General features: G+C 34.7%; 1 protein-coding gene across 1 annotated transcript; it reads right to left on the reverse strand.

Moving 5' to 3' along the window:
• Positions 1 to 3,040: 3,040 nt before the first annotated feature.
• LOC137919793 (uncharacterized) lies at positions 3,041 to 22,534 on the reverse strand. Its single transcript, XM_068762991.1, has 9 exons — positions 22,367 to 22,534; positions 21,085 to 21,246; positions 20,703 to 20,883; positions 19,621 to 19,872; positions 18,876 to 18,950; positions 14,223 to 14,338; positions 9,275 to 9,430; positions 3,929 to 4,041; positions 3,041 to 3,152 (listed from the first exon to the last, which is right to left on the reverse strand). Exons 1-9 carry the CDS (start codon positions 22,532 to 22,534, stop codon positions 3,041 to 3,043), a joined length of 1,335 nt encoding a protein of 444 aa, XP_068619092.1.

Raw genomic sequence — 22,534 nt, forward strand, 5'->3', positions numbered from 1 at the left:
AGATTAAGACATTTAATTTTTCATTAAACACTGTAATATGCAAAAAAGGAGCAAAGAAATATTAAGAAATAGGAACGAAGATCCTAATAATAAAAGAAAGCTATATATATTTAGTTTAAGAATGATATTATAAAATGTTTGAATGATCAATGTGAGAATGTGAAATCAAATTGACATTTTTATAAAATAACTGATCGAAAATTGAACCAAATCGAAAACGCTGAAACTATTCGAGCATAATCTGATAACGCTACTGTATTACAACATACATGAACTTTGTTACCAAAGTGCGGTAATGTCCGAATCTAATTATTTCCGTGTAAATTCCAATTTAACACAACTCTGTGATTAATATGATTTCACACATGCTAATGCAAATAACTATTTGATAAGTACTTTAATTTTAGTTTACATACAATAAGATTACATTCACCGCGAATTTTTTGTATAGTTTAAATAATAATACATTAAAAACCAGATTATCTTTGTTTTTAATTAAAACAACGTTACCGGTGATGATATACGGATCCGAGACGTAATCACTTACGACGGACCCTATGAAAAGGCTCAAGGTCACGATCTCGAAGCAAAAACGTATCAATGACGTATCTCGAAGAAATGCTCCGATATTGGGACGGAAAGTTTCTCGAAGGCAGACCACCACGGTTCACCCCCCTACTAATTCGGACAGCGCAACAGTAGGCTGTCAGGGTCAAAAGGTTTTTGAGTAACTACCACGACCCGGAAGACATGGCGTCGGTAGACCATCACTAGTTTGACGAAGACATTGTCATGGTCACGGAAAGTCGCCGGATACAGGAAGCATATTGCTTGGAAAGGTTCTCGACCTTTCGACCCTAAATTCAGGTGGTGATCACTAGCCAGAAAACCCGGCATGATTAGATCCCCCACTAGATGGACGGAAGATATAGTAAAAGTGATGAGAAATTTTCGGATGCAACCAGCGCAACTATTGGCGGTTTTTTTTTTTAATGGCCCCTGCTATTGGGAAGCTCTCGTACCCCCTATCTGGTGTGGGACAGGGACTTTTTGTTTACATATATTTAATTTTTTCACAACCTTTTTTATTTTCGCTCCCTTCACTTATGCATCTTATGATCTTCCATTCGGTATTCATTCCACATTTCTTCTTTCATTCTCTTTCGCTCTATGACCTTCCATTCCTCTCTCATTACACATTAACATTTTATTTATTTTGTTTCTGTTTGTTTTACATTATTTTTATTTTACATTTATTTCACATTAGTTTTATAATTTTATTTATTTACAATTTACTCACAATTATTATTACTTATTTCTTATTTACAATTTTATTAAACTTATTTAACTTTTGTTTTTGTGAATTGATTCGTCGATTTTTCTTTTATCAGGGAGGCTATTGATTCCTCCCTGATTTTACGCCCGACCGGCACTCGAAGTCGAACCGGACTCCCCCGAATGCGGGACACTGGGCCACAAGGTGGATCACGGTCTGGTCCACGCCCGGTTCTCAGAAGCACGAGGGGTTCTCTTTACCTTACTATTGGCAGTTGGAGCCGATAGGTGTGCAGTGGCAACCACAAGCAAGTAGACACGGCGTGGGTACCCTCCCACCAGGTTGAACGACGACATGGTAAAGTTCAAGGGAAGTGGCTGAATGCAGATAGTACTCGTATAAAACCGCTCATGGTGACGATTTTTGGGGGGAGGTCCTATTCCTTGCAGTGTGCGTTAATAGGCTCTTATGATGATATATAGTTTTATCGAAAAACATTATAGCAATATTTTTTTAAATTGTTTTTAAGTTTAAATTGACTGTTCACAAGTAAGACAGCATTCTCAGACTATCACCATATTTATTTCTTTAACCCTTTTCTTGATAATGCATCTGTAGAGATACATCAGAATTAAAAAAAATAGAGGCATCAATTTTGAACACAAAGTAATCATTTGTATGTGAATGTTTAGGTAATTTCTCAGGTTTCGAACGCCTGTTCAATTTTTTCTGTTGGCATACTTGGTCTTAAAAGTCTTAAAAGTATGAATATTAATGTAATATTTAAAAAAAATTTGCCAAGTTTGGGGTTAAGGCGCAACCTCAACATGAGATATCTTACACATCACCATCTATCACCAAGTTCTTGTATGTCATTTCACAATCGTTGTAAATATTTTATCAGCTACTTTTATATATTGTATTTTGTAATAAGTGATGTTAACAAAGTTAAAGATAAAGAAAGTTACACTTTACGAGAAGTGAATCGATGCCGAGAATTAAGCCAGTCTCCCGACCCCAATGTCACTTTGAGCGTAGAACCTATCAGATATTAATCACCTGCTCGTTTAGTATTTATCTTGTTAAATGTTTCCTTGACATTAGCGTGTTACTTGCCTATTCAATTTCCAACATTGTTTGAATTGCAAATAATACGAACTGTTTTTCGAAATATATACCTTTAATCTAACATAAAGCAAAAAAAAAAATCAGGAAGCAAAGATTTAAACGCATTAAAGAAGAAAATATATATTGTTACGAATCATTTATCGACATCGGTTACCTTCTACTTCTCCTTCTTAAAGTGCCATCTTCTTACGAAGGTCAACATCGCGGTGCTCTTCTATTATCTTCTTCTTCCTTCTTTCACATTTACTATCATTCTTATTGTTTTCATATACATAACATCGCCTTTGCCAATTTTTTTTATTACATCCTTTAAATTTTCTTTTATAATTCACATTAGATATTTCGTTACAATCATTCATTTACAATTTTATATTTTATTTGCTTGTTTGTGATCATTTTTTCTATTTTTTACCTAGTATATTATTATTATTTATCACATTACAAAATTGGATGCATCGCTCTAGAGAGACGATGCTGCAATTGTCTATTTCATGGTTGCACAGACTTATTAAGACTAGGGGCCACTCGGGCAAATCATGAACTGATGGCGGGCCGGCCGCCAGAAGTATAGGTAATTAATTTTTTTTTGGTTTTATTATGGAATAGAATTCAATATTTTTCGAATGTACGAGAGTATTATTTTTGCTGTCGGCGGGCCACCGGTATTCGACCGGCGGGCCGCGGTCTGTGCATCCATGGTCTATTTTGACTCATTTGATTTCCAGGTCTGATCTCATGCCTCAAAATACTGTGGTTGATATTAATACGTCAAACTGAGATTACTTACCAAATGTTTTTTTATCTACAATCAATAGTGGAATAATTTTTAAAAATAAAATTTTAAATTACAATCAAGTTCTACTAGTATAACGAACTCAATAAGCCCACGGGATGTCCATTGTTGAACTTATAGGTATATTTTCGTATAAAAGCTTATATTAAATTGGCTATGTACAAGAAAATAAACCACCAATGAATTTTCCATCATAAAGAACGACAAATACTCTATGAATCAATTTTCTTTCATAATACGCTGAATGGACCGCGAGGCAAATTGATTTTTCCGGGTAGAACATCAGACGGGGTAGAGGAATATATCTTTAATACCCGCCTCTAATAGCAAATGAATTTCAAAGGACGCTCTATGATGTGAAAGACAAAAGCCCCGGTATAGACTTACTTCTATCAATGTATAATAAAGGTTTCCTTGCCGTCGTTCATACTATTAAATTTAATATTTATTTACATTGAATACTAAATAGACATCCATTTCAATTTGTAGATAGCAATGTAGTTTAGATACAGTATCGTTTAAGATGTATGATGTAAATTTAAGACGATATAAAAATAGTATGATTGTTAAAATAAAAGTGTTAATTAGGTTTTTATGGCCACCGTTATTTGGGTCCTTTCGTTCCCCTATCTCGTGGAAGGACAGGGTCATTTCTATTCGTTTAATAATCTTTTTACATCTTATTTTATTTCCGCACTCTACATCTTAACTTCTTTCATTCATTTTCTTACTTTCCACGTTTGGTCTGACTTACACTTTCATTCCATTTCCTTCTTTCAGATTCTCTTCTTTCGTCATTCCTTAGTTTTACGATATTTTTTTTTATTTTACTAATGTTACTTAGGTTTAAAAATTATAATGTCGATAATACGTAAAAAATAAATAAAAAAAAAATCTCTATAGAAGTAGGAGGGAGCTAATTGAAAAACTCTTCCTTTTTAAAATAAACCGCAATTAATTAAATATATTTTTTAAAATGCTTTCACTTATATAAGTGAACAAATATATAAAGAGTTGCAATTTATGCAATATTATAAATACCATCAACATAAAATATCAAATCAAATAAAAAATTAAATAAAAATCAAAGTTTAAATCAATACCATCATTAGAGGTTTGAAACTTGTGATCGTATATATTACATAAGTTTCTAGAGAATGCAGCAGCGATTTACGTGTCATAATACATTGCGTTTGCCAAACCGCTTTACAACCTTGGCGATTATAATATATCCAGAGAAAGATTATAATATTTCAGAAGGCATCTATGGGCTGAAACGGCGACGACTAATCTATTATTATTTTAACATTTATTCTCTAGTTAATTGAAGACTATTGGGCATATGTTAGGCAATTTCAAATTTTATATATTTGTTGTATTTTTTATATATTTGTTGAAAACATTTTTTAATTTTTCTTTGACCATCGCAATCAATTTTTGTTATCATATTATTTTTATAGAAAGTATTTCTTTGTGATTTTCAATCGCCTTAAACACAAAAATAAATTTAAAAATTAATGTCAGTTAATTTAAAAATATTTTCTTGTTTAATCTCATTATCATTTGAAAAGATCAACTGTTAATTTTCTGACTAGATTTTCTTAGCTACAGATCCGTATCCCGAACGGGTGACAACTTATAATATTTAAATACAACACGATTCAATATCGCAAAATAAATGCCTATTTGAATATTTTGAATCTAAACTTGTTTCAGTATCTTGTATCGATATCCCAGCAATAAAGGACTGAGACACGTGATCATAAGTCACGGGTTCGATTCCCGGGATAAAATCAATGTATAATTATTTATAATTGACCTGCTCACAAAAGCTTCCAGAGGATGGACAGGGGGTTCTCTGCGTACCATAATACCACACTGCAATCGCCAGCCATGGTACATCCCACCATAGATATCTTTGGGGTAGCAAGTGGGCCCCTACTGGCTGAATCTACAATTATTGAATATGGTATATAATATAAATATATAGATAATTGTTTAGTGGTAGAGGAGTGATCTTGCAATCATACGTCGAGGTTTCTATTCCGGGAATACAATCTCATATAATTCACACTTTGTGCATTAATTATATAGTATTGCAACTGCCGCACTAATGCTCACAGTAAAACGAAGGAAAATCGCTTACTTGGGACACGTTCTTGGACACCAACGATACAATCTCCTTCAACTTATCATGATGGGAAAGGTCGCTGGTAAAAGGAAGGTTGGTAGGAGAAAGAAGTCGTGGCTTCGTAACATTAGAGAGTGGACCGGAATCGCCAGCGCTGCTGAGCTATTACGCAGAACCAAAAATAAGGAAGAGAGCAGGAAGCTGATAGCCAACCTCCACTAGTTGGAGAGGCACTTCAAGAAGAAGAAGATTGCAACTGCTTAGAAACAAGTTTCCAGAGGATAGGCAGCAGCGTTCTCTGTGTACCATATCACACTGCAATCGCTAACCCTCCAAGTGTCAAAATTGACGAAGATTTTCAAGAATGCATCTTTCAACGATCTTCTTACAACTTCCATAGTCACCTCGTTCTTCACTCCAGAACATTAAGTCGAATCCACTATGTGACCAACACTGCTACATAGCATTTCATAATTCATGGACAAAAATTGAACTTATTAAAAAAGCTCGCTTAGATATTATTTAACCTTCCATTCAATCGTGTCCAGATAGATAATGGAATAAGCGGAAGGAAATTTTTCATTTACTCTAAGGCCGCCCACGGATCTCTCGATTATTAAATTCAAATCGCCGGTGTGTAGAGTTGAATTAAATTTCAATATTTATTTCCTTCCATTTTAGCACTGATAATTCTCTTTCTATCCGGTTCACATAGTTGTGAGATTAATCAAATTTTAAATCATTTAGGAAGGCTATTCTCGTCATTTTTTTTTCACAAAACAATACACGAATGTACGTACCTTCCGCTGTAGGGTGACCATAATAGATAAACAAAACTAATTTTTACTAACGGTACCTATGTATATTATATATGTATCATTCGTATGAAATAGTACCTTATTCATGCCAATACGCCTTTATACACTTCATTTAATCATTTTTATAACTTTTGAACTTGAAGAAAGTATTTTATAACAAAAAAATACAATTTCCAGCTTGACACTTGCAAGGGCAGTCGCCCCTATACAAATACATATATATTTCATAACAATAAACCCGGTTTAAAGAATTATATTTTTCGGAACTCTGTAGTTTCAACTCTTGTCGACAGATGGCGCTAGTTGTTCGTAAATGTCTAAAAATCGACATTAACAAAGAAGACTCGACAACGACAAGACGTTTTTTTACTCCGCCAAATATAGAGCTATACGGCGACCCTTAGCGAGATTAGTGGAGCACCAGGATCGACCGGGGCATAACCTAACTTTGAAGAGTTCACGAATGAGAAATTATTTTATTCAGTTTTGAATTTAATCGTTGCTGACACGCCGACAGTCTCCATAAGTCAGTAATAACGTTTATGTTCTAAATATAAATAATTGCACAAAGATAAATATTTCTCTTTACATACTACTTATTTATACACATTATTGGAATGTCATAATCGAAAATAACATCCTCTATGTGGTTCGATTCCATTAACTACCTCAATTTGTTGATCGAATCCAATCCAATCAACGGTTTTTCAATAAAGCTTTATGAACGATGTTCAATTCCCTCGTATATAAAAACACAAATAACTTTAGATAAATATTAAGCAATTAATTGATTTTTTGATTTGCGACCACAACCCTGTTGACACCGCTTGAGTAGGTTTCAACCAAGACTCTGTGTTTGGCACTAATCGGTGTAACATAACTCCTGAAGATACCCCGTGGTGGGGTGAAACACGTGTTGAGTGATTTAATGGTAGCAGTTGCGTAATTCTCATAATTTGCCGCATGCGTATTTATCATCGGGCTTGCAGGCGGTGCACTTTGTTGCACGACTACCACTGCATGTGCGGAAGTGGCTAAATATTGATCCTTTTCTTAGATTCCAACCTTGTCTACCCTTTATCCCAGGTTCACTAGAATAGGGCTAAGGTATTCCCTTCCTGTCGTAAGAAGCGACTAAAATGGCACCCAGCACACAGGCGTAGAAAGTGAGGGTCTTTATCTTCCACTCAATGTGAACCCAAGAAGGTCAGCAACAGGAAGTGGTATCGTGTTCAGGCATAACTTCCCCAGGGATGTCGTGGCACAATACTGAACAGCTGCAAGCTCCTCAGGAGATCCAGCGGCTGTTCCAAAGGTACCAAAGACGACCACAGGGGGTTTTTAGGAACCCCACATAATCCTGTTCTTCCCTCAGGGGGCAGGGTATCTTGTGTTCCTCATCACACTCAATAAAAGGTCCCAACTAGGTGGACAGATTGAACGATAAAGTTAAGAACAATGGTTTCCAGCGTGGAGACCCGCGCCCCACTGGGGGGCAATTTGAAAATGAAAAATTATATATAATTCATAGGGAGGCATAAGATATTTAGAAAGGCTATGGTGAGGCAACACTGAAATCATTAACGTAAAAGAATTTTCTCGTCTAAAGTGAAAGTGGGCGGTGCACATCATGAAACTGATGGCTGTTGGAGCGCGGCGTGATCTGCTCCCCCTGAAGTTCTTGAAAGCCGAGCAGCATATGGATTTGAATAAAATAATATAATACACTAAACAAGAGTGTGGTCACCTAAGTATTTCTACCGCAGTTAATACGAATACATTTTCAATTACATATAAATCCGCTTTGAACCAGTTTTTCATTTTGACAAAATACATTTAGTAGAGCTACGATGAAAATTTTTAATAAAATAATAAAAAAAAACTGATATGAAAATCTAAACGAAAATATAAACATTTTAAAATTTGAATACGCTTATATTTAAATAACACTTTAGTAAGCCGATGTAGTTTTAATTAAATCCTTTCCTGGAAAAATAAAATTTACGAAAACCGTAAACAATTTTGAAATATATCTATAACAATGTTCGAGTAATTGATTTAAATTGATTAGAATTTTTAGGTAAATAAACACATCGTCTCTAAAACATGAGATAAAATCATTTACATTATAAAACTATAGCAAAAATGGGGATTTTGCGAAAAGAAATACAAACTACACTTATCTAGAAAATATGGGACAATAATTCCTACAGTATTTTTCGGTCTGCAAGATCCAATTTTTTACTTCTATTACATGCTAATAGCTGTCTCCCGCTTCATGTAACCCGCAATGCCTTTTGTGTTAGTGTGAATAAACATTAAAAACTGTTCTGATCGTGTTTTATGTGTGTAAGAAGATAGCTTTAGAACATATTGATGGAATTTCGTAAAATCCTTTCTTCGCAGACTTCTACTGGGGGGTAGTAAATATAGGTATCGAAATTCAAGAATCTAAACCAGTGTTTCCCAAACTATTTCGTGCTATGCCCATCATTCTTCTTCTTTTCAGCTGATAGATGAAAACAAGAAGAAGGATCATATATCACTACGACTTCCCGCGACGTATGTCTTCGGTCCACCCGGTGGTGGTGGTGGTCACCACACGTTAACCTTTCGAACCCAATGCCCATAAGGTTGCAAGAGCGTCCAGCCAACTGCCACTTCCGACGAGTAATTATTCGAGCTATGCCACCTTGCCCTTTCTAAAATGTTTTACATCCGCATATGTAACATACATAATTTTCACAATATAGCGAAAGGTTTAAACTGGTGTCCAGTTCATTTTTAAATCGCCCGCCCTTGGGCCCCATGCTAAGCATTAAAGTTGTAAAAATATCGTGACAAGTATATATATATATATATATATATATATATATATATAAAACAAATGCTTTTCAATGTTGTTGTATTTTTAATTTTTGTGATTGTGCATGCAGTCGCAGCAAAGCAAATTTCACCACCCGCTGTTGGGTGAAGAACAGCGACAGAAGTAACAGATTTCTACAAAATAATTTCATGTTATTCGAATGCAACATTAAAATGTATTTGTAAAATTTCTGTTCCAAAAATATGGTGACACTAAATATTATTATTCGAGGATAATCACTATTCAACTATTTCTTGATCATAGTGCTCTTTGCGGTCTTCCTGCTCATTATAGACTTTCGATCTATCTTGTCAGTTTCCTCATCGACTAAACTCTCAACGGATATCGCCGGCGTAACTGTTACATTGAAGTCGCTGTACTCCGACGTGTCCAGGGGTAAGTATATTCCGAAACGATCCTGAAAGTTTTAATGCCTTATTGTTAAAAATACAAGCACGTGGTGGACTACGTTACGGGCCCTATGGAAACTGAAATAAATTTGATTTAATTTAAAAATTTAATTTAATTTTTAACATAGCCAAGGCCTTTTGAAATCTTAAATATTTAGCTTTTTTTTCGGCCCCCTTTAGTGGAGGCTTCTCTAGCTCCCCTAACATGTGTAAAGTTAAGGTTTTTAGTGTTCTTATGAGTTATTTACAGTCTTAATTTATTTCTTCTTTCATACGTCACATTATCATTTATACTCTCTACTGCCACACATCACAATATCTTTCACTCTTTATCTTTTATTACATTCCTTTCTTTCGTCTTCTATCATTCTTCACCTCAGTTTTTAATATTACAAGTTACATTAATATTACAAGTTATATTTTGTTATTTTAAATCTTTTCTTTCTTTTACAATTTTACTCTTATTCTACTTTCTTAAAGTACTACTACTATATAATTAACTACTGCTATATAATAATATTTAATTTATACTATATGCTGTATACTAGTGGAAGGTTGATGATGGAATGAGGGAAGGTTGTAGACCTCAGCTAACATTCTCACTATAGCACCTGTTTACTCAAAAATATCTTTGGATGGAAATACCATAACAGCCACACTTGACAGTTATAGTGTAATGGTACGCAGAAGAAGCTGCTGTCCATCCCCCGGAAACTGCAGTGGCAGTCCTATATAGTCAACCCTTTTCTTGATAATGTATCTGTAGAGATACATCAGAATTAAAAAAAAATAGTGGCATCAATTTTGAACGCAAAGTAATCATTTGTATGTGAATGTTTAAGTAATTTCTTAATTTTCGAACGCTTGTTCTGTTTTTTCTGTCGGCATCCTCGGGTCTTAAAAGTCAAGTGGTATGAATATTAATGTAATATTAAAAAAAATGCCAAGTTAAGGGTTAAAGTACCATGTGTTAAATGAGAATCGAAAGCGCGAATTATCGCTGGTTCACCATTGCTCATTCTCTTTCTCTTCTACTTTTCAGCAGATGGACACCCACTGCAAGGCATAGCTTTCCATCAAAACTCTCCACGATGACCGGTGCTGCGCTGCCCGCATCAGCGACTTGCAGCGATCTTGACTATGTCATCGATCCATCGTGGGGGATCTAAACACCACAACCTTTCCGCCCCATCATAGCCCTCTCTATTTCTGTCCCCTGCTCTACATTTATAACCAATCATATCTGTATATATATCTACTACATTACTAAGTAGTTTGTATGTGAAATATTTTCGCTGCACTAGAGTCTATTTTATTCTAAAACTATCAGTTTTTATGTCTCACAGTGTACGTAATGTTTGTCTTAAATACGTTCCTATAACTAACACACCCGACGAGCTTACAAAGTAATTAATGTTATACGAATGAGATGGAAACATCAGACTAAATCGCCCGCTAAGATCTCAAAGGGAGCGCTTGCAATTCCCTCTTGTTTTTAAAAGGAAGCCGGAAGTATATTTTAATCAGTCTCGAGTTATGACGCCGTTGATTGCACGAGGTTTTCTTTTAACATTGCCTAGAGTTTTTTATTATGTGCATCCATTGAGTGTTGTAAAAAAAATCTGTTTACGGAACACACGATACTCGGGAGAGTCATAAATTATATACAATAAATATCAACGTTGTGTTAGAGGAGATACTACCGTGTAAGTTTTACCCGTAGAGTTAAGAATTTAATTTTTGCATAAATTGAATTATATATTAATAGCTCTCATAAAATAGTAGAGTTCCCTGCGATAAATATTGCACATCGACCTTTGGAAAGAGACAATCGACTAATTTCGGCTTCGTAGAGCATTATCTCTGTCCCACACTACCTATGTGACGTTTTGTCAGTCGTGCGAAAGAAAATAAGCCGATTGTCTCTTTCTAAAGATCGATGTGTAATATTTGATCGCCGGGTATTGTAATGTGCTTGCATTATTTATCATTCAATCCAGAAAATTGTTACGAAAACACATTTAGATAATTTTTTAAATAATCTACTTTCAAGAGTAGAAAAAATATTTAAGAAATTCTAGGTATCTCCTCTTCGACTCTTTCTTAATATAAATATAGATATATAGGTAGACGCGAAAATACACACCGTATCCACGACCGACGTCGTACACAATAAACTCTAAGATAGGAGTTGAAATTAATAAAAGCATATTCAATATAGACGAGGTAAGATATATGTTAGGTAAAGTAAGTGAGCGGGGAACATCCCTCATGCAACCAATGGCTGTATGGACCGGTAGACCCGGTGTGGGAAAGCCCCCCCCCCCCTATGTGGACCATGGTTAAGCCGCCGGATGCGGACCACCAGTCATGGTCACGATCTTTATGGGAGACCAATACCTTGCAGTGGACATCCAACGGCTGAAAAGAAGAAGCGTTTCTTCTACATCAGTGATTCCCAAAGTGGTCTATATCGACCCCTAGGGGTCTATGACAACCTGCAAGGGGTCTACGTCAGCGAAAAAAAATTTGGGGGTCCATGAAATGAAAATGGGGGTCCACGATAGTGGATCTCAACATATACACTGATAGTACCTATCTACTTACATCATACTATCTTATAATATCAAAACAATTACATTATTTAAAAAGTACCTATGAAGTAAAAAATTTATTGTTTATGTTATTTTACTTATAGTTCATTTTATGTTTATATAATGTTACGTATATTTTACATAACAGATACAAAATTTTATTTTGATTAGTTTTAATTTAAAATCAATGAATAAATGTATCAATTAACATGTATTTTTACTTTAAGTTTTTAATACAAAAAAGCTTCACTACAGTTAGAAATCTACAGAAAATCAATATCAGGTAAGTAAGGGGTCTACCCAACACCGAAAAACATGGCAAGGGGTCTACGACAGTGGCGTAGCTAGAATATTTGGGGCCCCTGGCAAAATTGTGGTCAGGTGCCCCCCCCCCCCCATTTTTTTTGAGTTTAAAAAATTTTAGATTTCAGAAACCAATGGCCTTATCTTTTCACGCACATAAGACCATATGGTGTTCTCTTGGGGTGTTTTTTTAAAACTTCATATGGTGTTCTCTTCAAAAGAATCTTTTTTTTCTGAAAACGCCATATGGTGCTATCTTGAAGGTCAAAATTTACAAAAAAATATAAGGTGCTATATTGAAGGAAAAACTTTTAACAAACACATATTTAGTTATCTTAAAGGATTAAAAAAACGGGCGTTGGTTGCTTTGGGGAAAAGGTCCCAAAAATAAAACGTAAAAATTACCTTGTAAAAAGAAATTAGCCGAAATTTTAAAAATAACATAAACCGAACAGGATGCATTTGAACCTGATGACCAACTCCGACTAGTAAATGTTTCTGTAAAATATTGTGAATGCAGCTGACCCACGCATATTAAAAAGGGAAGATTCGCCACGCTATTGACGGACGAATGAGGTGTTCACAGAAAACATGTAGAAATAGACTTCTCTATTTTATAACACAATTTCGAAAATTAACATATGGCGATTTCGGCCACTATGCGCATTTTATATATAAATTGTTTAGGCATGAAAATAAAGTATATTTCGGATGAAACAGATGTTAGCAGGTCTGCGATTTATGGTATAATTCATGGCTTCTCAAATTATTTAACTCACGATACCCTTTCGGTTTATAAGTTTTTCGCGACCCCATTCAATAAAAGATTCCTTAGCGACCCCCTCCAAAAAAAGGAAAAAGTCTTATAGAAATTCTTATTTTCGAAATCTCACGACCCTCTAAAATTTTCAGGAGACACGCTAGAGGGTCCGAAACTCAGTTTTAGAAGCCTTGGTATAATCCATATATTTTTTAATAAATTCGATTATGGTTTTTTTAATACTTATTTCGATAAATTTGGGCCGTTTGATACGATTGTGGAAGTGGACCAATCCCTACATGCAAAAAATAAATGAACATAAACGAATTTTACAAAACGCGAAAATTTGGATAATTTGGGCAATTTGCATATACACTGAGAATAGTGCTCTGAAAGTAACACAGACATCGTACTGTAGATTGTGTATATTTTGTTAAAGTACATGTTAATTCGGTATCCAAATAGTGACTTATTATTAGAGGTGATACAACCAATTAAGTTCAAACGTTTACGTCGCGAAACAGTCACCACAATCTACACTTTGTTGACCCTAACGATTTAATAATTCATACACAAAATATCGAATGTTTATGGAAAGTCTTCAAGACTGTTTGCGTTAAAACAAATGATTTAGGTCTATTGAAATAGCTGCAAACCGTATCGTTTTCAATAAAAATATGCGGCTAGTTCCCTATTTTAATAAATTCTTGGCCTATTTCATTAAATTCTTGATTTTTAATTTTGGGGCCACAAAAGATACCAACTCCCAAAAAAAATTAAATAATAAAAATCTCTGACTAACGAACCGAACCAGTTTCAGCATATATTAAATTTGTAAATGTTCTTAGGGCCCCACCAATCTGTTGAATATGTCATTTTTGGCAAAAAAAGGCCCCACTGGAGATCTGAACTCTGACATCGCTAGTTAAAATCGTGGTTTTCATTTTTCTTTTAACATTTTTTTGTTCATCAAAAAAAAATATTTTCAATTTGGGTGCCCCCCTTGGCCGTGGTGCCTAAGGCGACCGCCCCTCTTGCCACCCCCTAGCTACGCCACTGGTCTACGACACAAAAAAGTTTGGGGCACTCTGTTCTACATTATACTATAGTGAAGATTTTTAAATAAATTTATAAATATTGTACCTTAGAGTATCTGTTATATTTAAACTGCGGATGGCAGATGCAGGGTCTTGGTGGTGGTATTTTGTAACTTTCATGAGAGGACGGCTCACTCTTCGGTGGCGGTGGTGTTTCGTAACCTGAATGAAAAAACTCATCATCAGACTATTATGGTGATCACTCGTGTAATAGGGAAAACAGCGGGATAATTCAAATTCATTAGATAATTTTGTATTTTTAGCTTCTCATAGCGAACCATATTCAGTGCCCGAAGTAATGCACCGGACCAAGTAATCTTCAAAGAAATCAACACAAAAGAGAGGTTATAGTGGACTATGAGAGTATGAAACAAGCAAGCAATTTCGTAGACGTTCACCAAAAAGCATGACAGACCTCAAAACTGCAACCAAAATCTCCGTAAACAAATGATGTCGCTCAGACAGCATTAGAACCCACAGGAACCGTGATCAGCACCTCGATGACAAGAGTGCAGAGAAAAATACGTTTCGTAAAACAATCACCAACTTTGTACATTTAAAATTGCAACAATTTCACAATTGTATTTATGCTTAATTATAGGGGAACCGCAAAGCCGTGTCGCTTACTTAAGTTAAATTCACACAACATTTTTAACAATTTTTTTATGTCTAATCAACATTATTCAACTTTGTTATCAACAACCTATAGTCATCTAATATAAAAATCAATACCGGAGCTGTAAAAATCAAGTAGTTTTTCTGTATAACATATCGACAGAAACGACATTACTGTCCTCCTAATATAATATTTACGCATCCATTCTTCTTCTTCTTTCATTCTTTTTTTTTTGGCCCCCGCTATTGGGGGCCTCTCGTATCCCTATCTTAGGTGGGACAGGGTCTTTATTGGCAATTTAATTTTTTTCACATAATTTTTTATTTTCATTCTTCACATAATCTTTCATTCTATTCTTTTATGCCACAATTCTGCTTTCTTTCACTTTTGCTCTGTGTCCTTTCATTCCTCCCTCATTACTTGTTACATTTTATCTTTTTTCTTTCATTTACATTTTTATCGCACTTTATATCACATTTGATACGCATCCAATTACCTATGTATATTCTAATGTACTACAAAAAATAACATTTATTTATAATAAAATGTCCAACACTGGCATTTTCCAATGTCGAACCTATAATTATATACACGAAACGCTCTCGATTAATATCCTTTGTTAAGTTTAAATACCGTGTCACGGTATGGATTTGACGCGAGTTTTGATACGCTTCATATAGGCACAAGCCGCTTTTAAAATTTCACACCCGAAAACTTGTCACCTTTGATGACATTGACATTTTCAAACCGGACAAAGCGAACATTCAGGAGAACCGAAAAGTAATGTCGTTTCTACGCATACCGATATTGTCATTTGGTAGTTCATTACTTATTTGTAAGACGTTGTATACTAGACGGCAGAAGGTTGTTGATAACGTTGCCAATATATTGTTTATTAGAAATAAAAACTTGTTAAAAATACAGTCGTATTAATTTAACTTAAGAAAGCTACATTACTTTCCGGTGCCTCTAAATTGATGGCATCGTATATATTGACACTAGAGGTAAAGATCTCTTGTAGTACATTAATTAATGATATTATATATTATAAATAAGATCTTAATGCCCTGACCCGTAAGTACGATAGGGGGCGAAAGACCCCTAATAGCGGGGGTCATAAAATAAGAAAAAAGAAGAAGAAACCATGTGACTAGCGCTTAAGAGTTGAACTCTGGGTTTAATATACGAATGTCATACACATCTAATAGAGGTACATATGAACAACTTAGTAAAATTACAAAAGAACGAATGCGACCCAGAAGTGGGCAACGGGATGCCCCTTATTGTTGAACTTTCCGAAATACAACAACCAACAACAACAACAACCGATGCAGGTACCACTCGCTACCGCTACTTTCTAATGATACCTCTAAGCTGCACCTTCTCGCCTCTATATATAAAATAGTTCGTGCATCTTTGTGACTACAAGCTAAAAATTATAGAAATAAATAGATTTAAATATCTAGTAGTCTACCATAGTATTTAATATTTAAAACCTTGCAAAAAGTCATCTATTTGCAAATTTAAGATGCGCATACGTTGAAAGGAATTAAAGAAAATAGACAGACAAACGTTGAGATGTATAAAATAAAAAGCACGTGACAGGTACTAGAAAAAGTAGGAGTAGACACAATCGATAGGACAATATTTAAAATATCTAATAGAATCAGGTGTTACCTCGCGGAAATCCACCATAACTAAGAAAGAAACTAATATCCAGCTACTTCCGCTATGCAGCAGTACTCTACACGTGTTTCACCCCTCCACGGGGCATGCTCAGGAGATGTCAGACCGAATAGTGCTAAACACCGAGTGACTCGCGCATTTATCAGCAAGCGGGCGGTGCACTTCATTGCATGACTACTGCTGCATAGCGGAAGTAGCTATATATTAGTTCCTTTCTTAATATTTAAAATGTTAACAGTCAGATAGATTTAACAATTGCTAAAAGAAATGGATTAAGTAACATAAATAACTGATTATGCAAAAATTGTACACAAAATTAAATCTGATGGAATTATTACGTATCAGTAAAACCAGATCTCTCATGCTGTGTATGAGCCATGAGGAGTGTCAAAGAGAAGAGACAAAGCGTCTCTTGTACTCTGTTCCAGCTGTAGAAACTGCGGGTGGTTGCAGGAATCTTAGCCGATTATGGTTTACTTTAGACATTACAGAAGGTTTTCTATCCAGGGCGGGCGAACAATGAAGCAAAATAGGTTAAGTAAATAAGAAAAAAATAAAATAAAAATAATAAAATTGTAATTGTATAAATATAAAACTAGAAATATAAATTGCAACAAATAGTAAAATGTAAAGCAAATAGAATAATAGATTCAAAACTTATAATGTTATAAACTGTGGTCTAGGAACGATGATGAAAGATGGAAGGTGGTGCACGAGAGACAATTTGAATATGAAGAAAGATAGAGATTGTGAAACACAGAAGTAAGTTGTGAAATAAAGATATTAAATGAAAAATACTTTATCCTGTAACATTCTTGCCCCACGCATGGCAGGGACGAAGATGTCCCCAAAAAGGGGCACCATGAAAAAAAGTGATCACTGCGATATACGTAATACTAATTGTTTTTTAACTGAATTGAAACAATCTTATAAATTTTGACAGCACAGAGCATAGACAACTATTTGTACAGATAAATAATTGTTTATATTTTTTTTAATAAAATTCAATACTGTAAGATCTCGTTCCTCAATCTTACATTTCTTTATTTTATTATTTTTGTTAATTTTTCAAATTTATTTTTAAATTTCAATTTTGGTTTTGTTTGATATTGTATCCGAACGTAACACTTTTTATTTGGACTTGAGTGCGTGTATCGGAACGCACGGCGTCTTTCACCGGCTTCTAACAAAAGACGATCTTTTTTGCATCTACCATCAACGGACATTTTACAAGTGTAACATATTTGATTTCTTAACATTAAATAATTAACTAAATGTGCTTGTTTTATATCAAAACCCAACAGGTTTCTATTAATTACTTTTACCGAGAGGAACGGTGGTCGCATCTCTTCGTCATTTATTAGCGAGGCCATTGACTCCTCGCACATTTTCGTGCCTAAACGGTATTCGGAGCCGACTTGGAGTCCACCAATTGCTGGTCGGCTACCAGGTGGATCACACAGATACACGAGAGATCCTCTCTGGGCTTAAACCAGTGAAGATACTCGAAGAACCCCCCGTGTCCCGTGAAGAGCTGGTCCAAGATCGCGTCCACCTCGATACCGCGGAGGTAGGATTAGATGGCGTCCGTGAAAAATTTCCGCGTTTTGATTACATATCGACTCAAATGAATGTTTGAATTCTGATACAATGTTTCGATTGAAAAATAAACACTCCGACGGGCAGGTGTAAATAGCGTAAGATCTAGTTATCCAATAGTCAGACGTCTAAAGTGAATGCAGGGAATCGTTAAAAGTTTCGTCAGACCCGTGCCGGGAGAATCTTTACGGGGGCGTTGTGAATTTTGTATAGATATAACTTAGCAAGTCGACGGAAGAAATTTGCATATCCGACTCCAAAGATGCAATCTTTTATGTCCATGCTTACTTAAAAGTTACTCTAATACACTGTACACTTTTGCATGTAACATATTAAGTATGACTGATACAATCTATGCGTTATGTTAATATGGACATTCCAGATTTAAAATAATATAATTAAAACAATGTATTATTTTATTTTTATATACTTACCGTACCGCTATTAAGATAATAATCGATGAATTATAAGATATCTGGTGTTATAAGATTCGGTGAATTTGTAAAAATTCGGGACATATCGTGACTTGACAAAACGCTCATTTAGACAAATAACAATGAATTTTAATAAATCTTTTCGTATTATAAAGAAACGACAAGGAAATTACTTTTTTGTTTTAAAATTAAAAACATCTTTTTCTTTGATACAATAAAGCTATCATCACCACTTATGTCTGTTCTTTCACCAACGCCCGAATGAAAACCTTATGTCCTATTTTTTTAACTGTTTCTTTAATAACATTAAAGTAAGTCCTGAATGGGTTATTACTAAAAGGATTGTTTAAAAAAATATATGCACCTTTAAAGTTATTCATTCTTCGCAGAGTCCTCTTTAACTTCTTCCTCATTCTCTTCTCCCATGCTCTCTCGGCGGCTGCGAAGAAATTATTAAGTGTAGAAACAAGATCACGTTTTTTCAATTAGATATTTTTACGATATAGACATTAAAACAAACAAAAAACAGACAAAAAAAAGGTATGCTATGCGAGAAGTGTCACACTAAGGCACATAAATGAACTTTACAAGTAGATTAAAGAGTCATTTACTATTGGTTGTTGTATTGACATATTAAGTAAATGACCGCAAATATCCGAAAGTTTATAATTTACATATCCATACATGGTTCACAAATATACACTTTATTTAATTAAAAAACCTACAACATTACTCTGAGTTTAATATGCAAATCGATTTTAAAAATGTAACCATTAACGAACGAGAACCGAATCTAGTGTCATCATGAAAGTCGTCTTGTATTCAACACTGGTTTCTTCCAGTTCCAAAAACACTAGTTGAAAACAGCGTGTATTTAGTTACGCGACCTTAATTAGGTTACTTGTCTATCTGATCTTCTCTCCAGTACCCTAAGGTTCTATAGGCTATCTGTTTTGCACGATATATGGCTTCGACTGTCACATGAACTTGCCAATCCGATGGGCTTTATCGTTTACATTCTCGTAAAGAAATTCCAAGGACAACTTTCCCTGTGAACTTGATAGTGTGACAGATTGTCTAGCAATTCGAAATTATCATACTGAACTTACCAATTTTTTCCTTTCCCATAATGTCTAACTCAAACATCGCATAAGCGTTGGCGAAAAGTTCAGCTATATCCATTCTAATTTCTATAACCGGTATCTCCATAGCCTCTTCTACAGCCCTTGACAATTCTACATACGCCGTATCATATCGCACCATCTCATCGTTATAATGGGAGAAAATCGCTTTGTCCACTGTTGTTGATACGAGAGAAAACAATGTCTCTGATAAAGTTGGCTCCGGTGTTGGTACGGGCTCTGTAGGAAATATAAATTTTAAAAAAAGTCTAATAATTCTATTTTGTATTGTGCTTCGATTATTTGGATGTCGGTAAAACAGTGGCTGTTTAACCTTGACACTTCATAGATGGCGCTGTAATAGTATTATGATGGCATCCATTTCGGTCGCCGGTCGGTAAAGCAGTTTGTATTTGAGATGTTAAAGAATAAATACATTTAAAAAACTTTTAAGTTAAACGGTTTTTTGATACCTATTTTGTGGTGGTTGTGGAAAAATATGTACCTAGTCCGCCATATTGGAACAGCGTCCATCTTGAATTTTAAATTTTGACATAATCATCGTGTTTTACTATTGTAGCCCTTACATTTGATACCCATATTAAGGGGGTTAAGGAAAAATACGTAATCCGCCATTTTGTGTCGGCGGCCATCTTAGATTTATAATGTTATTGATTTTATTATATTGTATTGTCATCTAAATTAAATGTGTGTACAAAATTTCAGATCAATCTGACAACGGTGCATAAATTTCAATTTCTAATTTTGATCCAAAAAAATTCCGTACGGGTCGAACTAAATAAAACCATTTAAAAAAGAGATAGTTTAAAGTATTTAAACTTTAAATGTGGTTTGTCTGTTTTCAGAACAACGCATTATTATTTGAACTATATACATAGACGTTTAAAGTTTATTATTAAAATTATCGATCATTTAAAAGTTTATTCTGCAACTTTCTGATTTGATAACTACATTTGAAAGTAATAATCTGATATCTCTCGCTACAGCCTAAAATATGTTAACTCTACTTTAACTTATATCCCAACAGTGGGTCGAGAAATTACATTTACCTGGAGTGGGAATAGTTGTAGCTGAAGTGATGATAGACAAAAACGAAGATGATACCGTATTTGTGATGCTGACGCTAGATTCAGGCGTTTGCAAGGGTTTAGTGGGAAAATATTTCTCGTAGATTTTCTTTAAATCATCAACGATGTCTTCGTCTTTATACATGAACACGGATTTGTCGTTCTGTTGAGAGATTTCGCGTCTGTTTATAAATAAAGATTATGTTAAGACGTGATAATCTAGACTTTATTTCAACTTAAATATTTTAAGCTTTTACGAATCTTTGCTTTAAGTTTAATGAAGCAGAATTATTCAAAGCCTTCGTACACTTTTCACAAACGATTTTAAAAAATTTTGTTCGTTTTATAAATCATTAAGGAATACCTGAATGTACGATCCATCTGGCGCCACGTCAAGTCTATCTCTCACTTCCTTGTCCAGTACTTCAAAGGGTCGAGTGAAATATTCGGCTGCATCCTTCAAAATTCCTTTCCTTTTCGACAAGTGAACCATTTTGGAGACGAAAGAAGATAGCATAGCTTTTATCTTTAAAATATTTGTATTACAGTCAAATATGATTTTTAATATTGAAACATTAAATTGTCTCGAATTATGGCGTATGTGATTTTAAAAAAGCAAGCATTTTTGGCACTAATCGGTGTAATATAACTCCTTAAGATGCCCCGTGGAGGGGTGAAACACGTGTTGAGTGATTTAACGGTGGTAGTTGTGTAATTCGCATTGTTTGCCGCATGCGCATTTATCAGCGGGCTGGCGGGCGGTTCACTTTGTTGCACGACTACCACTGCATGTGCGGAAGCGGCTAAATATTGGTCCTTATCTTACTTAGGATGGACTTCCGCAAAATAACGCTTGAATCCATTAAAGATTTTAAGTATTCCACTTATATATTAAATATATTATAAAATGACCACACTGCGGGTTTTTTGTGGACATTTTTATCGGGACGTGTTTGGGATACCCTAGCATTCATGTATATCATAGTCACCTTCTCGTTTGTTCTTAGATGTTCCGTCTTCTAGACCGATTAATACAAAGCCATTTTATTTCCTATGTTTGCAATTGAATAAATTGGTCTAAAAAATTTCAATTTGACATTTTTATTGTTTATACCTTTGCATTAAAGAGCAGATACGCGAAATAAATAATTTAAACTAAGGTATAGTTTAAAAATATTTTCATACATATTATATACATGACGTAATGCTTGTTGAGAAACTTACAAGCTCCTTTGCCGGATTTATCTTACCCTGTGATGTACACGAGTAATCAATGCATGTCATTTGTGAATAAAAATAAATAAATAATTAGAAATTTAACGTTAAGAACAAAAAGAAGGATAAAGGACTTTACGAAAGCATCGCGTCTGACTGAAAGTAAATTTGTCTTAAGATTAAATAGAATAAAAGCCTACCGACAATAACGAAACCATATAGATGAAAAGCTAAATATGTCTTTTCACTGTGTAAGCAAAATTATTATTAAACCTTACAAAGTTCTTTGTGAAATAACCGCCTTGACAGGAAGATGTGCGCGACAAGAGCGTATGCTTCGATAAATTGCTTTTAGAGATTGCCTGCGTCAATGAAACTTAATTAACTTCTAGTAAACTTGTCGGCTTCAGGCGATGGCGAAGAAGCTATACCTCCGGGTGCATCGTCAGATACGACTCTTGCTCGACTTGAATTGTCATTCCTATTCTTGTTACGCATTCATGTTGACATGGATTTAATGCCTCCAAATCGTTTTCATATATACCTTCGGCCACTAAGTTGTTTGACGGTATACCTTTCATAACTTGTTTCAGCGGCAT

The sequence above is a fragment of the Battus philenor genome, unplaced genomic scaffold, assembly GCF_028537555.1.
Source record: "Battus philenor isolate CCGP_79_NKW_IND1 unplaced genomic scaffold, ilBatPhil1.0.hap1 SCAF_1, whole genome shotgun sequence".
Lineage (NCBI taxonomy): Eukaryota > Metazoa > Arthropoda > Insecta > Lepidoptera > Papilionidae > Battus > Battus philenor.